The 26,472-nt window shown below is 40.2% G+C and overlaps 1 protein-coding gene across 1 annotated transcript; it reads right to left on the bottom strand.

Moving 5' to 3' along the window:
* Positions 1-4,009: 4,009 nt before the first annotated feature.
* kank2 (KN motif and ankyrin repeat domains 2) lies at positions 4,010-26,095 on the bottom strand. The gene is made up of 12 exons (XM_053492176.1): positions 26,077-26,095; positions 14,559-14,636; positions 12,158-13,537; positions 11,845-12,042; positions 11,630-11,735; positions 10,729-11,496; positions 10,448-10,541; positions 8,802-9,021; positions 8,404-8,546; positions 6,702-6,902; positions 6,450-6,548; positions 4,010-6,318 (listed from the first exon to the last, which is right to left on the bottom strand). The coding sequence occupies exons 2-12, from the start codon at positions 14,593-14,595 to the stop codon at positions 6,259-6,261; spliced, it is 3,306 nt and encodes a 1,101-aa protein (XP_053348151.1). The 5' UTR covers positions 14,596-14,636; positions 26,077-26,095; the 3' UTR covers positions 4,010-6,258.
* Positions 26,096-26,472: the final 377 nt, after the last annotated feature.

Genomic DNA, 26,472 nt, shown 5'->3' with positions numbered 1-26,472 from the left:
AAAAAATTCCTCTACAGGTACACTACAGTGCTACACATACAGAACCCTCACCCCATCACACAGGTACCTGTGTAGCTCTCAGAATGGATTCATGTGGTACTGATATGGTACATATTCAGCTGCTACTGGTTTTACCAATACTGTATTGTAAATGTAAAGGACAGTTACACTTACCCGTACATATTCAGCTCAAAGTCCTTTGACCCTGTCACTGTACCTCTCAAATGGGACTCTGTAGAGCTGCTTCATGGTGATGCTGTGTTTTCCCAAGATGTGTCTGATGGTGCTGATGCTCACATGGTTTATGTTGTTGAACACTTGCCTGTCTGCAAGTATTTTCTTTCGTAGCTGGTGGAAACGGATGGCATTGTCTTCCCTCACTAGGTCCACAACGGCAAGTTCCTGCTGTTGTGTGAACAGGCGTTGGCGTCCTCCCCCAGAAGGTCTTCGAGTCATTCTAGAGAAATACAACCACATAGTGTCATCGGTTTGCTTATTTTTCTTACAGTACTTTACTGTATATACTGTATCATCCACTGTACAACACTGTACTTCAATATAAGTAATCATGGTATGTTTCACAAAAAACACTTTGGCTGCAAAAATAGCATTAGCACCCTGCAATACCCTGTACACTTGATATGGTAATGTGATATACTGTAGAACAGCGCTATAAAAACCATCTGAGTAGAGTAGAAGGTAGAGAGGTGAAGACATACCTGTTTTCTAGTCGGAATGTTCTTATTACAGATGCCACTGTGAAGCGGTTTAGATGTGGGTGAACTCTCTGCCCAGCTTCCGTCATAGTCAGGCCATGGTTGATGAAATAGTCCACCAAAGTTGCTCTTATATCATGGGTCCGTGCATGGCCTCTTCGACGACGACGACGACGATGTCTTATGACGGTGTCTTATGTATGAAATAGAGTGTAGTATGCAGGACCATGTGTGTTGCATAAAGGAGTAAGTGTGTTGCATAATTGCAACTTCAGCACTTTTGCTTAAGGTATGGGTACATGTGTTTAAGGTATGGTAACAAAAGCTTTAAGTTGTGTTACTTTGGTCTAAGCATGGGTTTATAGTGTTCAAGCAACGGGCAAAAACTGTAATACATGGCGTATGCTGTCCTAATACTTTTGGCCACCACTGTGTATCTCTCTCTCTCTCTCTCTCTCTCTCTTTCTCCCTTGTGTGTAACACACATCAGTCTGGATCTCATGCTCGCTAGCCCAACTTTAACTAAACTTTAACTAAATTCTTTTATCACAATAAAATGACTAGAATATCTGACAGTATATAATTAGTGTAACATACTGTAGTGACCGGACTGCTGCCCGCCGCCAACAAGGTAAAGCACTTTCTTCTGCAGGTCTGTTCTGTATTGTGTGTGCGTAGGACTTGTGTGTTTGTGCGTGCATGTGTGTGTGAAGGGTAATGTATATATAGTGTGTGTATGTGTGTGTGTGTGTTGGGGATGGGTAATGTGTGTATGTGTATGTATGATGGGTAGTGTGCGTGTGTGTTTGTGTGTTTGTCTAGGATGGGTAGTGTGTGTGTGTGTGTGTGTGTGTGTGTGTGTGTGTGTGTGTGTGTGTGTGTGTGTGTGTGTTTGTGTGTTGGGGATGGGTAATGTGTGTGTGTATGTGTGTGTATGATGGTTAGTGTGCGTGTGTGTGTGTGTGTGTGTGTTTGTCTAGGATGTGTAGTGTGTGTAGTGAGGCAGAGATTGCCAGCCCAGGACTCCGGCATTAGAGCCCTTACAGCGGGGCAAGTGGGTGACGACTCGGCGCTTAACATGTCCAAAAGGTTGCTCTCCTCAGTGATTCACCCGCTGAGAAACCTGAAAGAGCTCTGGTTATAGGAGACTATATTGAGACATGTGAAATTAGCCAGGCCTTTAGGGGCGCCAGCGGCAGTGGTTCGGTGTATCCCAGAAGCCAGAGCACCGGACATGGCAAGTTATCTTAGGACAACATAGGTTCTCCAAAATAGTGGTACATGCTGAAGCGAACGATACACGCCTTTGTCAGTCAGAAATTAGCAAGAATAATTTTTCAGAGGTGTTTCTTACAGCAGGTCATAGATAATAATGTAATATAATGTAGCTCCAGTTAAAAGGAACATCATTAGAGATAAGAAACTAGCTCTCTGGTATTATGACCACACACACGCACTTTAAAAAAAAAAAACGCCCTGCAATTAAAATGTAAATGGTGTCAAACTAAATTGTTAGTATTCCAAATATCCTGATTTTTTTTTTTTTTAAGTTTTCAGTGCTGCTAGATTGTTGTACTGTATCTTTCCACTTTTATAGAAAATAACAAATTTTATAACTAGAATAAGTAGATTTTCTTATTTACAGTAATACCGTAGCTAAATTAACTAGAAACAAGAACACTGCAGAAATCTTCACAACAACATACAGTAGTGAGGACTTCATGAACTTTTTCAATAACATAATTATAAGTATTAGGCAAAAAATTCAGGCTTTGAAACCAGACAATTTAATTGATGCAGATGATAAACTAACAATATCACATCAGAACCTAGAATACTTACTCCCCTTGAAAAGAATGAACTAATTTCACTCATCTCTTCTTTAAAATCGTCAACGTGTATTAGATCCTATACGGACAAATTAAATGGCCTTTCTGTTCCATCAAGTGCAACAGTAAAAGACATCAGTGTGATATAGATAGTATCACAGGATAGCATTCTTTCACCTCAGAAATATTGCCAAGATAAGGAATATATTGTCAATAAACTATGCAGAAAAAATTTTTAAACTCTGTCTGGTTGTTTAATTAGGTGCTTTAACAACCTTCAGTTAGTCCAGAAATGCAGCAGCGAAAGTCCTCACTAGAACCAGAAGATACGAGTATATCACCCCTATCTTACCCACGCTTCAATGGCTCCCTGTGAAATTTTACATAGATTTTAAAATACTACTGTTCATGTGTAAAGCATTAAATGGTCTCGAGCCACAATATCTCAGTGAACTGCTAGTTTCTTTTTTTGATCTGCCAAGCCTACTACTACCACACCTACAGGATGCAAGCTGCTTGTCAGTGCCACGCATTATGAAAACTACAGCAGGGGGCGGAGCTTTTTCTTACAAAGTTGAACTGCCTGCCAACTAACACACAGTATGAATGCAGATCAATTCCTGCTCTCTGTTTCACACAAATAAGGATGGGTTCCCTGTTGAGTCTGATTCCTTGCTCGCCAGGACTATCTGACCATTTTGATTCATACATATTCAAATTAAATACAAACTTAAATAGTTATTTTGATTGTCTAAAGCTGCTTTCGGACAATGCCAATTGTTAAAAGCGCTATACAAATAAATTTAAATTGAATTGAAAGCCCCAAAGTTATGGAATAGTCTTCCAATTAATGTCCAAGACTCAGACACAGTCTCAGTGTTTAAGTCTAGGGTAAAAACCTATTTATTTAGCCAAGCATTTTTGTAAATAGATTTGCCTTAGGCAAAGGAGCAGATCTGGGGGACTCATGGACGTAGAGTATTATGGTGAACTGGTATGTTTAGATTCTGTCTTCCCCACTCTCATTGATTACTCAGGTTTGTTGGCAGTGAAGTGATTGGTCGCCCTCACTCTGTTTTCTTCTGGCTCCTCCCTTTTAGTTATGCTATCATAGTTCGTCCTGCCGGAGCCCCTGCTTGCACTCTGCACTAAATATACATTAACTTTATACATTGTGTAACAGTAACCATACCTACTGTAACTGTTATCTCTCCTACTCTTCTGCTCTCTCCTTTTCTCTCCTCTCTGTCGAGCTATACGTGAGCTGCCAGGGATCTAGACCCCCTCTGCCCTCTTCCTGGTGTCTTGCTTCTGGTTGGAGATCTCGTCGCATGGATCTGGATCAGGGATCGCGTGTGGGGTGGCATAGTACCAACATTAAAGGTCCCTGCTGTCATTCCAGCATATACAGTATATACTGTATAGAGAAAAAAAGGATACAGCCATAACAAAGTGAGGATTTATTTATAAAGTTAATTACAAATAAAGTCAAAAGTGCCAAAAGACGTACATATTTGTCACAGATTGATATATAAAGTTAGACTAAATAAAAGAAATATAAAAGATTATAAAACAAATTAGTTCCTAAACTAGTGATAATAAAATGTGTATAAAAACCTCAAATTAACCATCATATTACACAATATTTCAACAACCGTGTTTTAAAAAGCAAAAATTTGTATATAAAAGCACGGCATATATTATCCTCATTTTTCAAAAATCTTATACAGCACATTCTTTATCAATAGATCACTTTCTAGAACTCTAGCACTTTTCTAAGAACAGAAACTGATGAAGGAGCCCCATAATTTACAGTCTTGATTTCAGCATCAAACTCCACCACATTCTTCTACAGCAGCTCATCCAGCCATTAGAAAATACTACTAGACACCTTCTACATACAAATTAGTACCTTAATGCATTCAAGAAGAAGCCTTATTTATTCATGATACATTTGTATACAACCACTCACTGCACATATAAACACAGAACAACAATTTATAATGGTTTTGGAAAATTGGTGTCTGACTATCAGCTTATCTGGTGTGCCATCTGGGTTGTACTGTAACTGTTTACAGTGTGAAATATGTATTCTAAAAAATCTTTATCATTTTGTAAGGCAAATTGGACGTGTTGAAAGTACAGTATACAAGTAAACCGTAGCTACATGTCTATGCAACAGTCTACAACTGTGGAGCATGTGTCATATTGCTGTTAACTTTCACACAAAAAAAGCTAAGGTGAGTCTATACTGTATATAAAGTCTATTTGTGACATTCCTGTGTATGTGTAGAATTGACAATTAATTAATGCATTTAAAGAGTAATAATATCACAACTTTCTAAGCAAATTAGCACCCCACTCCAAGCTGTATTTCTGCCCCATGCTCAGGATTCAGTGTGACCCTGACAGGACAAACCACTGAGTGGAGACAAATTAATGAACCAATCAATGAATTATATTCAGGGCAGTAACTACTGTGTAACTACTTTTTAAACCAGTTAAACAAGCTTTCACTTTAATATAATTAACTTACTATTAATACTTAGTACCTGACTTAATACTGATATGAGACGTCGGAAAGTTTTCTGTATATAAATGTACTGAAAAAAAAAAAAAAACACTTTGGTAGAACAGCCAGGGATAACAAACTGTGGTTGCATGGCTTTTATAAGCGTGGCAGAGTAGTTAGACAACAGGTCTTCTGATCATAGAAACGAACCATTAACAAAAGATAGAAAATTCACAAGTCTAACATGGGTGACACCTTCATCAGCACAAAAGTTAAAACAGGAGAAATTTTAAGTAAATTAGTCTGTAAAATTAAATTGATCAGACTTTAACACATTGTTAAATTGAAAACCGGAATCTCATTGGGTCTCATTGATGAATTGATTAATTGATATCATTGTTCAAAATTTAGCTTGAATGTTGGAGCCAATAAATAAGGAAGATATTTTATATAATAGAATTTTTTGTTTTTACACTGAATTTTAAATGAAACTCTCTAGATGTGACCAAAGTCAAGACATCAAGCTTTAATTCAAGGAGTTTAATAGAAGTTTTTGGTCTCATAAATAATGGAACAAAATGGTTGGCAAGCACATTTATGACCTGGTCTATGTTGCAGGTCTCATTACCTCATGACTGTTCACGCCGACAAAAGGCCTGCAGGTGATTACCCTGGCAAAGCATTTAGAGAAAGGAAACTTGCAATTTGGTCATGTCCATGGGTTCGTTCTGTTATTTATAAGCACCCAAAAGGGGGTGATGGCTGTAATTCCTAAATGGTTAGTGCCACACTTCTTTAGAAAATGATCTGAATTAAAGCTGAATGTCTTGACTTAGCTTGAGTGTTTCATTCCGAATCAATGTGGTGGTGTATAGAGAACAAATGGCAAAAAAAACATACAATGTTTCAGAATTTATGGACCTGACTGTGATTTCTTTAAAATGTCAGCATTACAGGTGATTGTGTAGGCACTGCAAGAACATTTATAACAGTTTAGGATTTACAGTAATAAATGATGTGTCGGTTTGAAAGATTGTGTGTAAAGGAGACACTAAAACCACAAAAAAGCAGTAGCACAGAATTAAGTGATAATAACAGTAGATACATATAGCTTAAAAAACACATACATTTGCACAGATCAACTGTACTATTGATGCAATTACAATGAGTATACGACCATACAGGAATAATCCTTTATGTTTCATTTCAGGATCTCAGATGAAGATGATGGGGATCCCACAATTTGTGACTTTGGTGTCACCTAAGAGTAATAAAAACATAAAAAGGTTAATTTAATAAATGAAGAGATAGATTCAAAAATGAACACAGCATGCTTAATTTGCATAACAATAAAAAATTATAATCCTATCAAGTACTTGTAGTTGTGCTTACAGGGGAAGGAGGTTTGGCAAAATTCAGATGGGCATACAGAAGCACAGCAATATCATTCTGACTGGCCTCAAGTGCTATGGAGAGAGCAGTGCTGCCATCCTGTGGGGAAAAAAAGTTAACAAATAATATAATATTTTTTTAGAAACAAATTTAAATTTAAATTCAAATCAAATTTAAATTAAGATTGGGCTATTTTTATGTAGTAATAAAAAATTATTACTGTAATAAGAAATCAATAGGCAAAACACTTACATTATCTGTAAGTGTGGCATCACAGCCTGGTACTGAGAGCAGCTGGCGCACAATGTCCACGTGACCATGCTCACAGGCACACATGAGGGCTGTGGAACCATCGTCATCCTGCAGATTGACCTGAGCACCGCAGCACAGCAGCGCTCTAACCATGTCTCCACGACCATGACTTACTGCCAGCATCAGAGCCGTTTGGCCAGCCTACAGTGTGCCAACGGACAAAAGACGTGTTCATACTTGGTATTAATATTCATGATAACTTCCCAATAACATTGATGCAAACATTTTACTTATTGATTTGTCTAGTAAATATTATAACAAAAAATGACTGTCATCAAATGGTTAAAAAAAAATTTCATGCTGTTGCTTATCTACAAACCCGATTTCAAAAAAGATGATTGGGTATAAAAAGAGCCTCTCAGAGTGGCAGTATCTCTCAGAAGTCAAGATGGGGAGGGGATCACCAATTCCCCCAATGCTGCGGCGAAAAATATTGACGCAATATCAGAAAGGAGTTTCTCAGAAAAAAATTGTGTTTGAAAAAAAGAGTTTGACGTTATCATCATCTACAGTGCATAATATCATCCAAAGATTCAGAGAATCTGGAACAAGCTCTGTGCGTAAGGGTCAAGGCCGGAAGACCATACTGGATGCCCGTGATCTTTAGGCCCTTAGACGGCACTGCATCACATACAGGAATGCTACTGTAATGGAAATCACAGCATGGGATTACTTCCAGGAATACTTCCAGAAAACATTGTCATGTCTAAATATGATCCAGAAGCGCTGGCATTTTCTCTGGCGTTTTCATTTAAAATGGACTGTGGCAAAGTGGAAAACTGTTCAGTGGTCAGAATCAAAATTTAAAGTTCTTTTTTTTCATGTCATCCAGACTAAAGAGGACAAGGACAACCCAAGTTGTTATCAGCGCTCAGTTCAGAAGCCTGCATCTCTGATGGTATGGGGTTGCATGAGTGCGTGTGGCATGGGCAGCTTACACGTCTGGAAAGGCACCATCAATGCTGAAAGGTATATCCCAGTTTTAGAACGACATATGCTCCCATCCAGACAAAGTTTTTTAGGGAAGACCCTGCATTTTCCAACATGACAAAGCCAGACCTCATACTGCATCAATTACAACATCATGGCTGTGTAGGAGAAGGATCCGGGTACTGAAAACGCCAGCCTGCAGTCCAGATCTTTCAACCATAGAAAACATTTGCCGCCTCATAAAGAGGAAGATGCAACAAAGAAGACCTAACAACTAGAAGCCTGTATTAGACAAGAATGGGACAACATTCCTTTTCCTAAACATGAGCAACTTGTCTCCTCAGTCCCCAGACGTTTGCAGACTGTTATAAAAAGAAGAGGGGATTCCACACAGTGGTAAACATGGCCTTGTCCTAACTTTTTTGAGTTGTGTTGATGCCATGAAATTTAAAATCAACTTATTTTTCCCTTAAAATTATATGCTACATATACAGCAGATGCTACAGATATATTTTCTTAGTTTATCATTTGATATTGTCATCTACAGTATGTTGTATTCCGAATATAATATATTGAAATTTGAAACTTCCCCAATTTTTTTGGAATCGGGTTTGTAGTTGATTTAGTTAGTGTAGATTTTTCTCTTTTTTTTCTTAATAACAATTAATCTAGACTGGATTTAGCTACACTCTTTGGACAGTAGGGGGCACACCTGGCTAGCCTTGGCATTGACGTCTCCAGTGCGGAGCAGCTGCAGGACTGTCTGAAGGTCACTCTCAGAGTGGAATGCAGCCAAAGCTGTCAGCATGATAGCCGTGTAGCCAGCCTTGTTCTGCTTATCTGCATTACAGAGACCTGCATAAGACACACACACAGACACACACACAGGCAGACACACACATAAACACACACATTTGTCAGCTGGTGAACAAAAGCAACACAGTCTCCATGCACAAGCATACAGTTCAGGCTCAAGCAGCATTGCTAGCCAACATAATGCTCACTATGGATATTTCCCTAAACTTATCATCTAAGTGTCAAGTCTAAGTGTCCGTTAATTTTACAAATACTCTGCGCATAAGGTTACTATGATCTGTCACAGAGACTGACCTGTGTCCAGCAAGAGTTTAACCACAGGGAAGTTGGAGTGTGAGACAGTGTAGTGTAGTGCTGTGTTGCCATTCCCATCAGCCATATTGATCACAAACTCCAGCAGTTGAGGTGAGACAGAAGCAAAGGCATCCATGTAGGCTTGGACAACCGCTGTGTCCGCAGATTTATGACACGAGACACGCAGCCACTCCTGTAGCACCGAGGTGTAAGCTGTTCTCTGTAGGAGGCAAAGTTACAAAAGACTACAAATAAATGGACAGTGGAGGCAGGTTAAAAGCCTTAAGAGCCTTGGGAGATGGCTTAATCGTAAGGAATGAAAATATATACTGTACATGTGGCGAAGAAAAGACTTTAAGGTAACTAAAAAAGTGTTGCACTAGTGAGTATTATTAGGGTGACTAACATCTAATGGCAAGTACAGTACTATCTATAAAAACAACATGAGGCCATTAAGTTCCCAAATTACAGGTACGCAAGGAACTCAAGTTATTCAATGAAAAATTATTGTTTCACATGGAACAATATCAGGCTTATCTTTAGTAAGTATCTTTTAGGCTATGTCACGTACAGACATCAACTGCACCATCAAGCTATAGAGTGGCAAGAACAAGGGATCTATATTGCCAATCATCTCATGGAAATCAATAGTTCTGAGGACTGCTTTGGAATAGTTCAGGGATTGCTTTGCATGGTGATATATAACCAGTGGCTTTTTCTTCAGGAGCACTGCGTGCTGTTGCTAAATGCTCTTCCTTATTTTTCAAAGAGTTTTTTAGAGGGAGTGAAACAGTCTCCAAGATGTTGTATAGTGAATGATTCCAGTCTGCTGGCTAGCTTAAGTGATGCATAGCAGAGACCTGCAAAGCTGATTACTCAAACTGTAAGCTCAGCATTCGTCACATTTACATTACTGCAAATCTTTTTTTTTTTTTTTTTTACATATTTTTACATTTTGCTGTCACCACCGCCTTTTTTTTGGAATAGAAACATAAAAATATAAAAATTCACCAAATTTGAGATACCAAAATTGTGTTGTTTGTTTATTTGTACCAGACTGTAAAGATGGACATTTTAAGATGGGGGTTTATGGGGACTGACTCACTTTTGAAGGCCCACTAGTGGTCATTTGTGGAACTGCACATTTTGACGTTAGAATTAGTTTTCAGAACAAGTTTATCCTGTGCAGAATTAGTCCGAGTGATGTTGTGCCAGGCAAGTACCTCTCATCCCTCCCCCCTGAGAGAGCTCGGCCAATCAGCTCTCTCTGTGCCTCCGGCTGTGAGAGGAAAACAGCATCACCCGGGGTTCGAACCAGCGACCTCCGGATGATAGGGCGAGCGCTTTACCACTGCGCCACTCGGAGGCTCTTGTAGCTTTTTTTAACAAGCAATCATCATAGGTTCCAGTGGAGGAAATGTATAATTCTAGTACATGCAAAAACTATAATTATGTGCTTCCAACTTTTTGTGGAAGTCTAAGGAGAAGGGGTTTTGAGAAGAACCATATGGCTGTAGAAGTCAGGTTCGCACAACTTTGGCCAAATGGAATATTAAGCATCACCTGCCCACCCCTTTTAGATAACTGGTAAGTGTTGTACAGAATTATGCTCTCTAACTTCTACATAGCTCCCCAAAAATACATACCGCCCCCTGTTGGCTAAAAGCATTTGGTTCACCAAGTGCTTTCTGCAAGGTTCGTAGAGCTGTCGTAAAGCTGTCACTCAGTTCTCCTCTGAAACTAAAAAAGCAATGATTCCTTAGTTGAATTAAAATACTTATGATTGTTTATACTACTATAAAAATTTATAATACTATAAAATATAATTAATATATATATATATATATATATATATATATATATATATATATATATATATATAGTATATATGTTTATACTAATTCCAAATTTTTAACTAGTTCCACACCTGGTTTCTTGTTTAGGCACTTTGTTTGAGGAGGTGATTTCAGGTTGACTAGCGACTGGAGATTTCTCTGTATGCTGTTGGTCGGAAGCATCTGAAGACTTCAACTTGACAGTTTGCTGGTATGGACTTGGGTTAGTGCTTTGTGATTGGCTATCGTCCAGGTGAGGAGCACCAGTGGTGCATGACAGAGCAGTGGCGTGTTGAGTGGTCAGGCCTGAGGATTCAGATGGGTTAGAATGTTGCTGGTTCTCTGAGCTACTGGCTTGGGGTTGCTGGTTCTCTGAGCTACTGGCTTGGGGTTGCTGGTTCTCTGAGTTAGTGGTTTGGGGTTGGTTAACAGTTTGTTGCAATGCCATGCAGCTTGTTGGTAATTCAGTCAAACTGCGTTCAGGGCAAATGGCAGTGTTCTGGGACGTAGATAGCTGAATGGAATCAGATTTTTCTGACTGGATAAGAGTCTCCTGAGGAGCCAATGCTGGTGACTTTATAACATGTTGACATGTGGCTGTGTCCAAGTCTGGTGACTGCATGCTGCTATGCAGACCTGAGCCCTCACTCAGTGAAAGCGGGATGTTGCTGTGCTGGGAATTTGGTGTTTCTATAGATGCGGGAATTACAGAGACAGAAACAGCAGAGGTGGTGACGGAGGTAGGCCGAGGGTGATGAGCTGGAGATTCCGGGAGTTTCTCAGTGGCTTCATGATATTCACTTGAATCGCTCTCATCATCAGAAGTCTCAGAACTGCTCTCCGATGAGGTGGACTCATACCTGTATTGCATATCTGTAGTTATTGCCTTCATTGAACAGTTACTACAAAAAGTTACTATGAGAGTACAGACAAATTATTTATAATGATAACACAGTAAAATTATAACAGTTATACAATACAGATCAATTTTACCTTCCATTCACTCCAATAAACTGCAAATTCTTCTGGGCTGAAGAACAGCGTGGTTCTCTGCCTGCCTTATGCTTCATGATTGATCTCAAGCTAGAATGAGGAGAAGCTTTAAAAGAAATAAAGCCGATTAATGTTACTGTTTACAAACATATTGTGATGTATATATTCATGTTTATGAACAAAATAATTTAATAGATAAATGAAAAAAGACATACCTGGTTGGAGTGCACTTTCATGTGATGGCATAACTTCTGTGGATGGCTGCTGTTCTCCTTCCCTCACTCTCTGGCAAAGGGGAGCCACTTGACTATAGTTTGTCTCCATAGCACTGGAAGGGCTGGTGACCGGGACTGATGTGGACAGTTCACTTTTTAGGACCTCTCGTACCTGTTTGGAGCTTACTGCGATTGATTCTTAGACAGTAGGCAGAAGTAGAACACAGACACAGCACTGACTATTACACCTTTTATGTGACTTGTACTGTACACAAGGAAAAGGCAGTACTGTGATTGTAGTATTAATAAATACCTTCTGCACCTAGGGGCTGTGCATATCCTCTGTGAGGAGTTCCCTCCAGCAGGGGTGCAGATAAAGGTCTGGAGGAGGTGCTGCATTGCTGAGTCCTTAGTATCACCATAGGCTGCTCCAATGTGTACACCTGGATCCCCACTGTCCTCTGCTGCTTCTGCTGGCCTTGCTGGGTAAAGCTGACCAGAGTGTGGAGGCCAGAACCACCTTGGTCATGCTGCTCCTGCCAGCCAACGCTGGTGGCCCTTACAGCATGATCAGCCTGCAGGGTGCCACCTTGCCTTTCCTTCTTCACTGCCTCTACCTGCATCTGGGCACTCTGTAGCTCTTGCATAGTCTTTGTCAGCTGCATCTCCAACTGTCCCACCTTGGACTTTAGAGCTTCTGTCTCAGGCAGACAGCCCAAGTCTTCCTCTCTCACACCTACACCCACCTGGCAGGTATCTTTCTCGTTATTTTCAGGACCAACACCAATGGTTCGAACCTCCTTTCTTGTTCCTTGTCTAATACTGCCGACAATCACGGTATCTTCTATCTCACAGCCTGAGTCTTGACGTGAGCCATCAGGGGTGGTGGGTGAGAGTCCCCCCTCCACCTTACTGCTACCAGCATCCACTCCTTCCTCTGGAATGTCAATGTAGAGCTCTCCACGTGGCCGGCCACGACTGAATCCAAGTGTGTGTCCCAGAAACTTCTGACTCTTCAGTTGCACACTAAGCTGTCGCTTTTCCTCCTGCAGCACAGAGATCTTCACCTGCAACACAGGAATGGTCTTCACCTGCTCTTCCAGATCCCGGATCTTCCTAAGGGCCATGGCCATTTGTTCACGCACATGCTGCAGGTGGGCTGGGGTGGGCGATACAGGTGTTGACAGACCTGAACTGGCTGGTGTGTATGAACTTCCCCCTCCCTGAGTACGATTGAAGCTGTGCGCACTGGACAAGGAGGTGTTGGAGCCAGCAACACTGCTGTGCATGCTGCCTAAGTTGGAAAAACGAGTGTCCTTCTCTTCCTCCAGCTTTCGCCGTGCATCTAATAGAGTCTTCTCCACACGAGCCATGCTAAAGTTGGGACGCTGAGATGTGTGAAAACCTGGTGCACAGTATGAGTAGGATGAGTGGCGGCTGTCCATGCTGGCATTAGAGCACAACGACTCGGTGGAGGTCCACCAGGAGCCAGTGTAACCATAACCACGAGGCAGAGAACCATAGCGTGGACGTCGCTGAACGGGGACCCTCTTGATAGTGTTACCTTTTTCAATGTCATTAACATATTTGAGGAAATCCAGATCCAGACGGTAACCATAAGGGGTCTCTACCGAGTAAGGAGCCTCCGTGTCCTTCGCATGCAGGGAAGTGGGGACTGTAGAGTTAATCTTCCCTGCAGATTGGAGTAATCAATTTTAAACCAATAAAACTCTCACTTTAAAACTTAGTTAGACAACAGCAGCAACGATAATCTATTAGCTAACATTCTTAATTCTTTTGGTAAATATGTCTGTTCATAAATAACAACAAACATTATTTTCAGTGCCTTGCAAATGCATTTATACCCTTTGCACTTTTCCACATTTTGTCACATTACAACCACAATCATAAATCCATTTTATTACGATTTCATATGATAGACCAATGTAAAATAGCAAAAGATTGTGAAGAGGAAGAAAAATAATGATTGCTTTTCTACGTTTTTTACAAAGAAATATCTAAAAAGTTGGGGCATGAATTTGTATGAGTCATTACTTTGTAGAGCCACCTTTCACTGCCATTACAGCTGCAGATCTTTTGCCATATGTCTCTACTAGCTTTGTACAACTACAGTAGCGAGTGAAATTTTTGCCCATACTTCTTGCAAAATAGCTCAAGCATAGATTAGATGGAGAGCGTCTGTGAACAGCAATTCTTTCGCAGTCTTCTCAAGTGATCTAACTAGACTAAAATGCGCCTTCTTTCACATGTTTGCTGTGCCCACTGAAGGGGGGTGACTTCTGAAGGCAGGTGGTTTTACTGGATTTTAGTTAGGGGGATCAAAGTAAAGGGGGCTGATAACACATACACGCCACACTTTTCAGATTTTCATTTATAATATTTTGTTTTAATTTTTCGTTTACTTCACAATTATGTGCCACTTTGTGTTCGTCTCTCATAAAATTCCAATAAAATACATTTACGTTTGTGGTTGTAAAGTGACAAAATGTTGAAAAGTTCAAGATTCATAAATACTTTTGCAAGGCACTGTACAGTATGGATATGATGAGTTTAAAGAGGATGTCTACCTATAGAAGAGGTGGTTATTATGATTTTGTATTTTGGGGGGTTTTATCAGTATTTAGCACTTTAATATTTTGTGTTTGCACCAGTAGCCATTCATGATGCAACGCTAACATGCGAAAATAACCAACCTGGAAAGCTGGTGTCCATATGTAGCACTTGAGCCATGATTCAACAGCAACCTTCTGTAACACCATCACATACAAAACCTAAAAAAGGAGAGAGAGGGAGAGAGAAAGGGAGAGAGAGAGTGAGCTGTTACAGCATTAGCAGCATTCATTCTGTGACACATGAGTCCAGCTGCCTGGACTCCGAAAAAATAAAAACACCCCAATGTGGGGTCTGCAACACTTACATAAATCAGGAGTGTGATTCTGCGCATTCGTTTAAGGGCAGAAGAGGAAGCCAATGGTCACATATGACAGTGTGTAATGTGGGATTCTTATGGTTTAAGTCTACTGCAGTCCATTAGAACTTTTCTGTCATTTTTTTGGTTTGTTTTCTCTCACCATTGCTAGGATTAGACTTTTTGTCTTTTCTTTCTAGATCTCATACTTAAAGGAAAGAGAATGGAAAGAAAACTTTTCCTGGCAGCTACAGTGACTTGGGGAGAAATCGCCTCTCGTTACAACCTTATTAGGAATCATTTTTCCCTCAAAGGCTCTCCATATGGAGGTGCTGGAAAAAGAAAATTTAAGCTCTCTCTCTCTCTCTCTCTCTCACACACACACACACACACACACATATACACCTTCTAACTCTGTCCAACTCCCATCTCCTCCTTTCCTTGTTTTTGCTTTTCCAATACCTCCCTGGTTCTCTTCCCCTCCCCTACAGTCAGCTGAGAATCAGGAGGGTGCAGATGACTGCTGTCTTCTCTTCGCCTTTCCTGTCTCTCAGTGGTGCATCTCAACTCCAGCAGAGACCTGATCCATGTTTAAAACAGTTGGGCCAAACAAAACATGTTCTGACTCAGAAAAAGGGCACATAAATTCCTATTAGCTTTTAGCTTCATGTTTTTCACACAGCAAGATCACATTAAATCTCGGGTAAATTTGTATCCCCTCAAATTTGCATATGGTTACTGAATTGCTTGCCAATAGTGCGTGGGAAGGAGATTAAAGGTGCGGTATACAGTACGTGACTCATCCCTCCCTTGGCTATCTGTATCTCCTCCCGGTTTAAAACTGGTTTCGATCTGAGAACCCTTTGTCCACTCAACTGAGGTCAGACATGATCAATTTTTCAGTTTAAACACGAGCACTGCTTTCTGCTTCACACTGAAACCCTCGGCCCGTTCAAGGCTGCAGCAGAAAATCTAGGGCGCTCGGAAACACTGACGAAACTCACTCAGTATTTTTGTGACCTTTTCAGTGCACAAACAATCCTTTTTTTTCTTTTCTTTTTTCCTTTCCCACTGTACGCTGTTGTTCTTTCTCTAATGTGCTTGTCTTTTATAAGTCTGTCTCAGCACAATAAATGGGGAATTTTGCAGTTTAACAATGTGTTTCAGAGAAGAGACAAACATAACTGTGTGTGTGATTTTTGTCATGTTGCACATTCCCTTCGGTGTGTGTGTGTGTGTGTGTGTTAAACAGTTAGAGGGGGGTTAGAGGACAGAGTTTACTGGGAAGCACATGATAAAGGTATAATTAGAGTCCAACAGTATGACAAACATCTTAGTATCGTCCAAAAACTCTATCCTTTTCCTGATGACCCTCCACCTTTTTTCCCTTCTCTTTATCTGCCCAACGTAAGAATTCTGCGGTTCTTGTAATTCCTCATTTCCTTTCCTTTCTGTTCTGTCCTCCAATGCTTTGCCCCGTATTCCAAACAACCCTCCCCCACTCATGCCAGCAATGTGATTGCCCTGAGCAGGGCAGTATTACCCTGAGAGCTTATGGTATGGTATGTGTGTTCGTGTGAGTGTGTGCATGCACAAAACACTGACACCCCCACCCCCTCACCCCCCAGGAATGGCTGTTGATATTGAACAGAGCACGCTGACACTTATACCCTCCATTGCAAGCTGCATGGGGTATTTTATGGATAATATGGCTAATTTTTACCCAAGTCATAGTTAAAAAAAAAAAAAAAAAAAAAATGGCACAAACAGATATCACACACTCTGGTTTCTCCAACACATATCCCTACATTCCATACCAAAGAAACATATCTCTACCAGTTAGTGATACTCAAATGCCCCATATCCCTTAACTATGTAAAATCATTTTAAAGTAAATAAAAAAAGTAAACTAAGGCTATATTAAGGATGTTATTGTGTAATCTGGAGTATAAATAAGCAGTAAGGCCCTAAACCATAAAAATACTAAATACTTTACAGTATGTATTAGCATCTAAAATGTATAAACATAAAGTGTGCAATCCGAAATACACTCGGGTTTTGAATGTGTTTTCCTCAGTGCAGAAATGATTCACAGTGCTATAACTCCATCTCTCCACCCATCATCACCACTCTTTCCTTCTGTCCTCTTTCTGCTCCCCTCCCTTTCTTTAGGAAGGTGCCTCAATTTTGAAAAAAAAAAAAAAATGATGGAATTTATGAGCAGCACAGTCCAGCACTCACTTCTTCTTCTTCTGAATTACATGCAGACGTGTAATGACCATGTGTGTGAGATTCTTTACTGCACCACACCAGGAACAGCACACACCCGGAGTTGAAATGTGCAAAAATATAAACGTTGAGCCGAACGTGGACCATTATCTGTAGGAGTGGAGATTCAAATACCATATCTGTGTTAAATATGCTGCTGTGCTCCACATCCCCAGTGCTTACCATCAGAAACACCACACCTCACCATCAGCTCCCCCCCCAACCCCCCCCCCCCCCCCCCCCCCCCCCACCACCACCACCTTCTGACGTCTGGGAAAACTCAGCATTAAGTGTTTTTTTTTTTTTTTTTTCCAAGCATTATTCACTACTAAGTTCAATGTTTTAAAAGTTATCAGACCGTAAGCACAACCGAACTCTGTGTTCCACACTGTAATTACATTGTTTACTGTTTAACACAGTTCTCGAAATGTTACTCAAGTTACAAATGCGTATGTGCACAAAATTTATATACAAATTGATTACATTCATTTTTTACACCAAAGAAATAGAAAACTATTAAATTACATTATACATAAAGCACTGTGCAAAATCCTCAAGCCCCGCCCTTATTTCTTCATATTTTGCTTCCAAAGAGTCAGGCTTTCTTATTTTTTAATGTGTGTCTTGAGTAAAAAGTTTTCCATTATTGATGAAGGACTTTTTGTCTCTCATTTTCAGTCCCATTTTGTTCACCTGAGCAGTTTTAAAGGGATGTTTTTTGTTTGTTTAGCTACACAGTGACCTATAAACCATAAAAAAATTGTTTAAAACAGGTGCAGATGATGACGGATGATCCGGCCGGTGATTAGTAACTGCTGATGCTGAATGCTGAGTGGCTGGAACAGACGAGAGGGGAAATGAGGTCGTTGCTGAGGTTGTTACAAAAACAACTGACTTTTTAAGTTGTATTGTAAAACTTCCCTCCCCGTCACATTAAATCATTTAAATGATCTGGGCTCAAGACTTTCGCCTAGTATTTCCTCATTTCAAAGATTTTTATTGAAAATATTTCTTTTTAGCTGTTTTATATATTATATTCTATACAGTCCTGCCACTAAAAAAAAAAATCACCAACCCTTACATATTATACAGTTCATTTACTGTAAAGACCCCAGTTGTTCGAAATCTTTTGAATGTTTATGCTCTGATCGACGCTGCTCCTGTAAGCAGAGATGTAGTGCTGGTGTTCTCAATAGGCCCAAGAGTTCATTTCGAACTGTGCTTGTGTCTTTTTCTTTGTTACGGAACATTTTGGTCATAAAATGAGCTGGAAGCTGATCTAGGTGTTTGTACAGAGAGGGGTAAGGTATAACTTTGTTATAACTAATGCTTATTAACGCTTCCAATGACTCGCACTCTACAGCTGGAGTAGATTAACTTGAGTGTTAAGCTGAACTTGATGGTCACTCTGTCCATCAAACCAAAAGGCACTTCTACATCGAGCTTAAGCTTGATCAGCACGGGCAGATGAATTTATAGGGGACTTTTCACCTTATAATTGTTTCAGCTCAGTGAGACTGCAGTGCTGTGAAAGACTTTAAGTAGTTAATAAAGGCTTGTATTTATCGGGCTGCTGTTTTGTAATCAGTTCATTTTTTTAATCTCTTCCAGGTCGACAATGTCACTATTCACAGAGCACAGGGACTCAATGAATCATCTGCATGACTTGAATCACAGCCTCTGTCCTTCACTGTCACTGGATCACAGCTCAAAGAGAAAAATTAGGGAAGAATGTTGGCGTATTCAAATTCAAATTCAAATTTTATTTGTCACATACACAGTATTGGACATTAGCGCTTTGCAGCAGCACCACGACCATCATCATCATCATCAAACACCAGTTGAGGAAATGTTTTAGAAGAATGGTGTCCAGTACAGCTCCAGAGGCTCGCTGTAGCTTATGGTGGGTGTCCTAACACATTTTAACTACAACACTATAAAAAATTTCCTTACATCAGTCACCTATCTGTGGGCTACCAAGACGATTCCTTGGTTATTATGATCATGACGATTAGGAGTTCATGTTTTCCCCCAGAAGGCATTATTTAACCACCCACTGCTGAAAAGGGTGCAACATGAAAATTCAAATGTTAGTGGGCATGGTAAATTACTCCATTATGGAACAGGACCATGCTGAGAGCTGAGAACATTGAGTTATATTGTTCCAGAAGTTTTGTCATGCCATTGCCTGGAATGAAAGAAAGAAAGAAAGAAAGAAAGAAAGAAAGAAAGAAAGAAAGAAAGAAAGAAAGAAAGAAAGAGAGAGAAAGAGAGAAAGACCCTCAAAGAAGAAAAAAGTGACATGTAGGTTACAAAAGCACCATTCATTCTGGCTCTAGCTCCACAGCTGGTTTTAATAAAGAGAGAGAGAGAGAGAGAGAGAGAGAGAGCGAGAGAGAGAGCCTTTACACTGGTGTACACTGAACTGTTCCAGAGAGGTCTCAATCTTTCTCTGATACACACTATCATGCAGTGATTAAATTATAATGCTCTTTCATTTCATCACTCCAAAAATAAAAAAAGTATTGCCAGTAATGAAAGGTTCAATTATTGTTGTTAACTCACAAAAGAACCGATCTATACAACAACAGTGGGAAATCATTTATTGTCTCAGTCCACATTTGTACACACAATTACCGCTTTACACAAGCTAATAGGCTAACAAATAGACTGCGAAACTCGCTTAAACGTCAGACTCGCTTAAACATCTGTATCATCTGTAACACCAGCGCTAAACCTTCCTTTCCTAAACTCTAATTAAAATGATCCAGCAAGTAATGCATTAAGAATTTCCCTCCAATCAACCTTAATTAAACTTTAAACACAACACACAGAGGCATGGCTCATTACCAGTGAATACATGTGTGTACAGGTCAGAAAGAGTTACAGGAAAGGGAGCTGCAGATCCCCAGGGACATAGATACAAGTCCTCCACTTCCTCCCAACATAGCTTCAGCAAGGCATAGATCAGAAGAAACAGATAGAAAGAGTGAAAGACAAAATGAAAAGAACGTAGAAAATAAATCGGAGGGGCGAGAAAGCAAGAAGAGGTGTGTGAGGAAGGGAAAAACCTTATCCGTATAGATGGAGTTAAACACGTTGTCACTATCCAGAGTGGTCAATTCATCAGTCAGCATCAGGAAACCAGAAGAAATCCACACAAACACAGGGAGAATGTGTGCAGAAACTCCACGCTGACAGTAATCCGAGCTCGGGATCAAACTGGGAACCCTGGAGCTACGAGAGGGGAACAGGACCATGCTGAGAGCTGGGAACGCTGCCCACTGCACCGCTGTGACACCAGGAAGGACAAACAGCAAAAGAAAAGAGAAGCAAATAGAAATTTCTCACTTAAATACCATTTTGCAACAAGACAAAAGCTCCAGAATGATAAGTTTAGAAAGCGTTTTGCTTCGAGGAAAGTGAAGGGCATAAAAGAGCTGAAGCTTCGAACATGAATAATAATAATAATAATATAATCTCGATAAACCTCCCCAGACTAATTCCAAGAGATCGCCTTAATACCCTAGTCGTTCCTTAGCCGGGTTAGGCTACAAAAACAGCGATTAGGAGATGACAGAGATAAAAAACTGGGTCATGACTGGACACTGAAGAAGCTTTTCAGATAGTTGGAGGTCACTGCACTGTCGAAGAAATGTTTATTTTTTTAAATGCTTTGTTAAAGAGGTTGAAGGAGATTTCAAAGTCAGTCCACAAATCAGGTCAACATTCTGCATCTGCTGGAACTGAGCGGAAGCCGAGGCGGAGGAAACCCTCTGGACAAACCAATCGGTACAGCTACTGTCCCACTTCTGTAATCTTCAATAATTCTTTAGATTCTGTAAAGCTGCTTTGCAACCATCTCAATTGTTAAACACACTATACGAATAAAACTGAAAATAAAAAAGAATTGAATTCTGTAATAAGAGGACTCGTACCGCTTTGGACTGTTTCTAGGACAGGATTAAAATCCATAGGGAATGCTGTATTTTTCCCAAGGTGTCACACACACACGCACACACGCAAAAATTTCTATAAGTCTGTATCAGTGGTGCATACTTTTAATAAATATCTCAAGTCATATTAACATTATAAACTTTATTATTGTTAGACTGAGCCGCCCAACCCCCCAACCCCCCTCCCCCTCATATGAGGATTACTGCGTATTACTCTTATGCCAAAAGTCTTTCTGTTTAAAGTCCTATAGATATCAGGTGCTAATAAACATGAACAATAAGGAAAAATCTCAAGGCATGAAAGTTTAAGTTTTATTTATATGTTTTATTCCTATTTATCAATGTAAGTAAATAAGTAAATTAATAAAGTATGTTTTGTGGGTAAATCTTGAAAAGTGCTGTAGAAATAAAGCTTTTCCTTGACTTATAACAAGTTAAAGCACAGAATCTTTCCTATCTAAATTTACCAAAGTCTGCACAGAATCCCCCCCCCAAACACACACACACACACACACACACACACACACACACACACACACACACACACACACACAAACACACACACACACACACACAGGCTGCTTTTAACATTAGGGAGCGGTTATGGAGGAATCGACGTTATTTGGTATAGCAGCCAGAGCTCAGAGCCCGGGACGGGGCCTCACCCTGATCACGTTACTGCAGGGAAGAGAGGGAGAGAGAGAGCAGAATAACACGCACGTCATCACATTACTGGCTACAGCACTGACCTCTAACAGGAAACGGTACATGGGTGGGACAACAGGAATTGCTAAAGCAACAAGAAGAAAAGAAAAGAGAAAAAAAAGTAGAATTCCTAGGAGAATCAGGAGGATTGTGAGTGGTGAAGGATACTGAAAAGCTGAAAAGCTGTGTAGAGTCAGACACTTCAGCAAGACCGTTTGGAAAGAGTGAAGATAAAGGGGAAAAAAATGAGAGAACATGCAGAGGAGATAAAGTTGTGCATGTGTAAATGAGCGCTGATGTCTCATTAAAGAAACACTGGAGACTTGGGCTTGTTGAGCCCACTCTAAATGGTAATGTAAACACAGTGGGGGTGGAATGAGGTCTGAGACGTCTCACAGGAAGGACTGCGCACACATTCAGGTTCCAGAACTCAAGCTTACAGAAGTCGAGGCATGGACGGTAGATGTTAAAGCCATCATTTTAATCAGAAGTTGAGCTCAATCAGTCTTTCCAATTAAACAATGAGAATCTGATATTAAGAGACAGCAACCAAACACTCCCTGAACTGGACAGGGCAAACACGAGAACATTGCAAAGTGCTGAAAATAAACACAGAGATGCCATAAATATCACACTTTACTCCAAACTATACTTTAGTCTTGGTAAAATGATCCTACTGGATTCTCTGGTCGCTAATTTGGCTAGGGTTCTGCCCTATTGCTGGGGCTTAAGAAAGAACTGACTGGTTAATTCAACAAACACAACTCGATAGAGTGTCAGCTGATGCATGTTTTCCCATAATACATTGCTGATGTATATGACACAACACTAGAGTCATAACTGTACAAATTCATCATAAAGATGACTTGAAAGTCTCTCTTGGTTGTACAGCAAACACTTGGCAAAATATTGCACCACACTGAACACATGTATTGCAAACATTTGCGGAAAGTTTGGGATTCCCTGCTGGAATTGCAGGCGACACGATTTCAGATAAGCAGTTGAAGATGGATGAATGGATGGATGGATGGATATTGCAAACATGGGGAATACACATTCCTAAGATGTGCAAGATATTATAGTCAAAGCATTGGTTCTATCCTCAACTTTAGATATAGATGTCGGTTTGGGGTTTAAAGTGTTTAAAAGTTTTGAAAAATTATAGTTGGTCTAATGAACTAATGAAAAGTAAAAAAACAAAAACAAAAGGCATGCAAAAAAAATATCAACATGAGCTCTAACACCAAACTACTTACAGCTTAATATTCACATCAAATATTAAAATTCCAGTGTTTGAACACTCAAGCCAGCCGGCCAAACATGCCACAGTCACGGGGATCGCTTCCCCCCATTATAGTTTTTGGTGTGACCAAGCTCTTCACCTGTTTTTGCATGATTCTATGCACTGCGCTGCTGCCACATACCTGGCTGATAAGATACCCAGCCAGTTATAAAAGCGGGTATACAGGTGTACACTCTTTATTAGAAAGACAATGCCAGTAGTGTGTAGGGACTCCCTTTGCTCTCAAAACAGGTTGAATTCAGATGCCATGAATTCCACAAGAAACATTCCTTGAGATTCTGGTCCATGTTGGCAAGACTGCATCACACTGTTCCTGCTGGACTGTTGATAAAGGGCAGCTTCGGTCTATTAGTTCATGCTGTTGGCATCAAATTCTTGCAATACCATTAGAAACTGAGATTTGTCAGACCAGGCTATGTTTCTTACCCCAGGTCTTGAACAGTTCGGTTTGGGTAAGGCTGCACCCACAGCAGCCTCAACTTTCTCTTCTGTTTTTGCCTGACAGACGTGAAAGAAGTGGAAGCTCCTGTTGTCGTATCCCATCAACCTCACCATTTGACATGTTGTGCATTCTGAGATGCTTTTCTGCTCACCACGACTGTACTAAGTGTTAATCTAAGATACTCTAACCTGTCTGTTGTACATTAGTCTGGCTGTTCTACATTAATGTCTCTCATCATCTAGACAGGATGCAGACCGGCCCTCACAGGATGGCACTCACCCTTTAGGGCACCATTTTAGAGACAGTCATGCAGAACAATACCAGGATATCAGCAAAAATACTCAGCCCAGCCCATCTGGCAGCAATAATATTGATACGGTCAAAATGTAAAAAAAAAAAAATGAGATCACTTTTTTCCCCGTTCTGGTATTTAACATAAATATTACCCAAAGCTTTTAGATCTATTTGCATGATTTTATGCTTCCACATGATTGGCAGATCATAGATAATTATGGGTACAGGTATTCAAAAGTGATATGATTTCAATATAGAAATAGGGCTGTCGGCTCAATATGGTAGATTTTCAACCGATTTGACATGATGCAATGTTTTAGATCAACAGTTGTCGTCCTTATGAGACAGACTCTCTCTGCAGACTCTTCTGATTTGACATGAACATGAAGTTTTTCTGAGGTGGTAGTTGGGACGGTTATGTTTATTACACATTAAGTGATACAAGTGGGAAGTTATTGTACTTTGCAGCCTGTTAAGCATACTGTTCGATATGGAATATGTATACTAATATATATATATATATATATATATATATATATATACACTACTACTAAACTAAAAGTTTGGGGTCACTTGCAAATTTCTTTGTTTTTGTTTGGTGATTTATTTTCTACATTCTACAACAATACTGCGGATTTCAAAACTACAAAATAACACATATGGAATTAGGTAACAGTTAGTTGTGATTTTAAGACACAGAGGTCAGCCTTTCTGTAATAGTTCTTGCGAGAACAGTATTGTCAAGTGCATTTGCAAAATCCATCAAGCACCATAATGAAACTGGCTCTCATGAAGGCCATCCCAGGAGCGAGACCAAAACCTACCTCTGCCACAGACGAAAAGTTAATTTAGAGTTATCAGCATGAAAAATGACCAATTAACAAACTTTTGAACGGTAGTGTATATATTACAGTGCTTGCATTAAGTGAAGTTATATTGTTATAACCCTAGTGTAGAGGGATGGATATTTAATTTCACTTTATTCTTTCACATATCATACACTTTATTTATTAATCCCAGAAAGGAAATTTGCAAAATATATAATATGGGCTTGGAAGAAATACATAATGATCCATTTCTTTAGATTTAAAAATAAACTATAGCTTTTCCTGCCACAAATCTGAACTTTAAACGTCTACAGCAGTCTTTTCCTGTAAGAACTTATTTCTGGAAGAAAAAAAAGCAGAATGATCTGCCTATAGAATTCGAAAATGTCTAGAAACAAGTTGGTTTACTGTAAAATGGTTGTTTACTGGATGCTGGTACTGGATATTTAGGGTATTTAAGATGGAATGCTTTTCTAGGTTAAAAAAAGACAAAAGGTTGATTAAAGGTTTCACCCCAGTTTAGAAGCCTACACTACTTTTTTTAAGAGAGAGAGAGAGAGAGAGAGAGAGAGAGAGAGAGAGAGATCACTCATTTCTTTTGGGCTCCACAAAACTCCAGTTATTTGATTTGGAAAGCCTAACTTGAAAACTATTTCAAACAATAATTCATCCACGAAACGAGCTGCACAGGTCTGAGAATTAAACAATGGAGGAGTGAGATCTGTGTGAGATCTGTGTGAGATCTGAGTGAGATCTGTGTGAGATCTGAGTGAGATCTGTGTGAGATCTGAGTGAGATCTGTGTGAGATCTGTGTGAGATCTGTACAGCGGCAGGTCTGAGCGTGGGCGCAGGAATCTCCTGCACATCTGGAAGTAATGAAAGTCTCCGAAACAGCAGTCGCACCCTCTCCCCTGAGCCGGGGGATCACTCCACACAGAATATACATACAGATGTGTTTATATATCCAAAGAAACAAGACAAAACAACAACAGAAATCAACATGTTGCGAATTACAGCCTGTTTACCAAATCCAAAAAAAAAAGATTCTTATTCAAATTATTATTCCATATTTCCCCCAGAGTAGACGCTTTTCTTTTTCTTTTTCTTCATCTGGATCCAAACTAGGGAGATGTTCCAAATTGAATTCGAGTGAATAATAAGGGTGATTTCAGAGCGCAGAGCGCAGAGCGCGCCTTCGGGCTGGACACTGGCGACTCGCACTGGGATGCAGCTATTCATGTCCTTCGCTTTAAATATGTTTCTGAATCAAACTCGAACACCTGAACTCTGATTAATGCAGAACAAGACCTGACCCTCACCAGACCAGACACATCTCTCCTCGACCCGTTACTTTGTTCCTCAGACCAAAAAAACAATGTAACCATGACATCACCATGCCAGGTGAAAGGAAAGGGGAAAGCATGCACCCGTTTAAAGAAAGGCAAGAAGAAGAAGAAGAAGAAGAAAAGAGGGAAAGGTTAGAAAAATAAAGTGATATTGAGCTCACCCTCTCCGTGTGCCGTGTGTAAGGCCAACAGTCTGACTGACAGCGAGACAAAAACACTGCAGCCAGAGCAGGAGAGGAACATCACAACCCCCCCCCCCCCCACCCCCGCGCGCGCGCGCGCTCTTAAAGGGACATGACCACACCATCAGCATCAACACACACACTCACGCGCGCGCGCGCGCCTTGCTTCATTGTTCACCATCATTTAATCATTAGAATAAACACCCATCACACCCAGAGCATCCGCGTGTTCCTGCGCCATTAAAACACTCAGCTGCTCTGTGCTCATCATCTTCAACAACATCACATCCTCAGGATCCTGTCCTCTCCTCACAGCCTGGTGTTTATTGCAGCTCAGGACTCTAGGCTGCTCACAATGACGTCATATTTTCCCCT

The sequence above is a fragment of the Clarias gariepinus genome, chromosome 3 (genome assembly GCF_024256425.1).
Source record: "Clarias gariepinus isolate MV-2021 ecotype Netherlands chromosome 3, CGAR_prim_01v2, whole genome shotgun sequence".
NCBI classification, from domain to species: domain Eukaryota; kingdom Metazoa; phylum Chordata; class Actinopteri; order Siluriformes; family Clariidae; genus Clarias; species Clarias gariepinus.
Note: the sequence above shows the minus strand (reverse complement) of the source record. Positions and strands in the feature narration are given on the sequence as shown.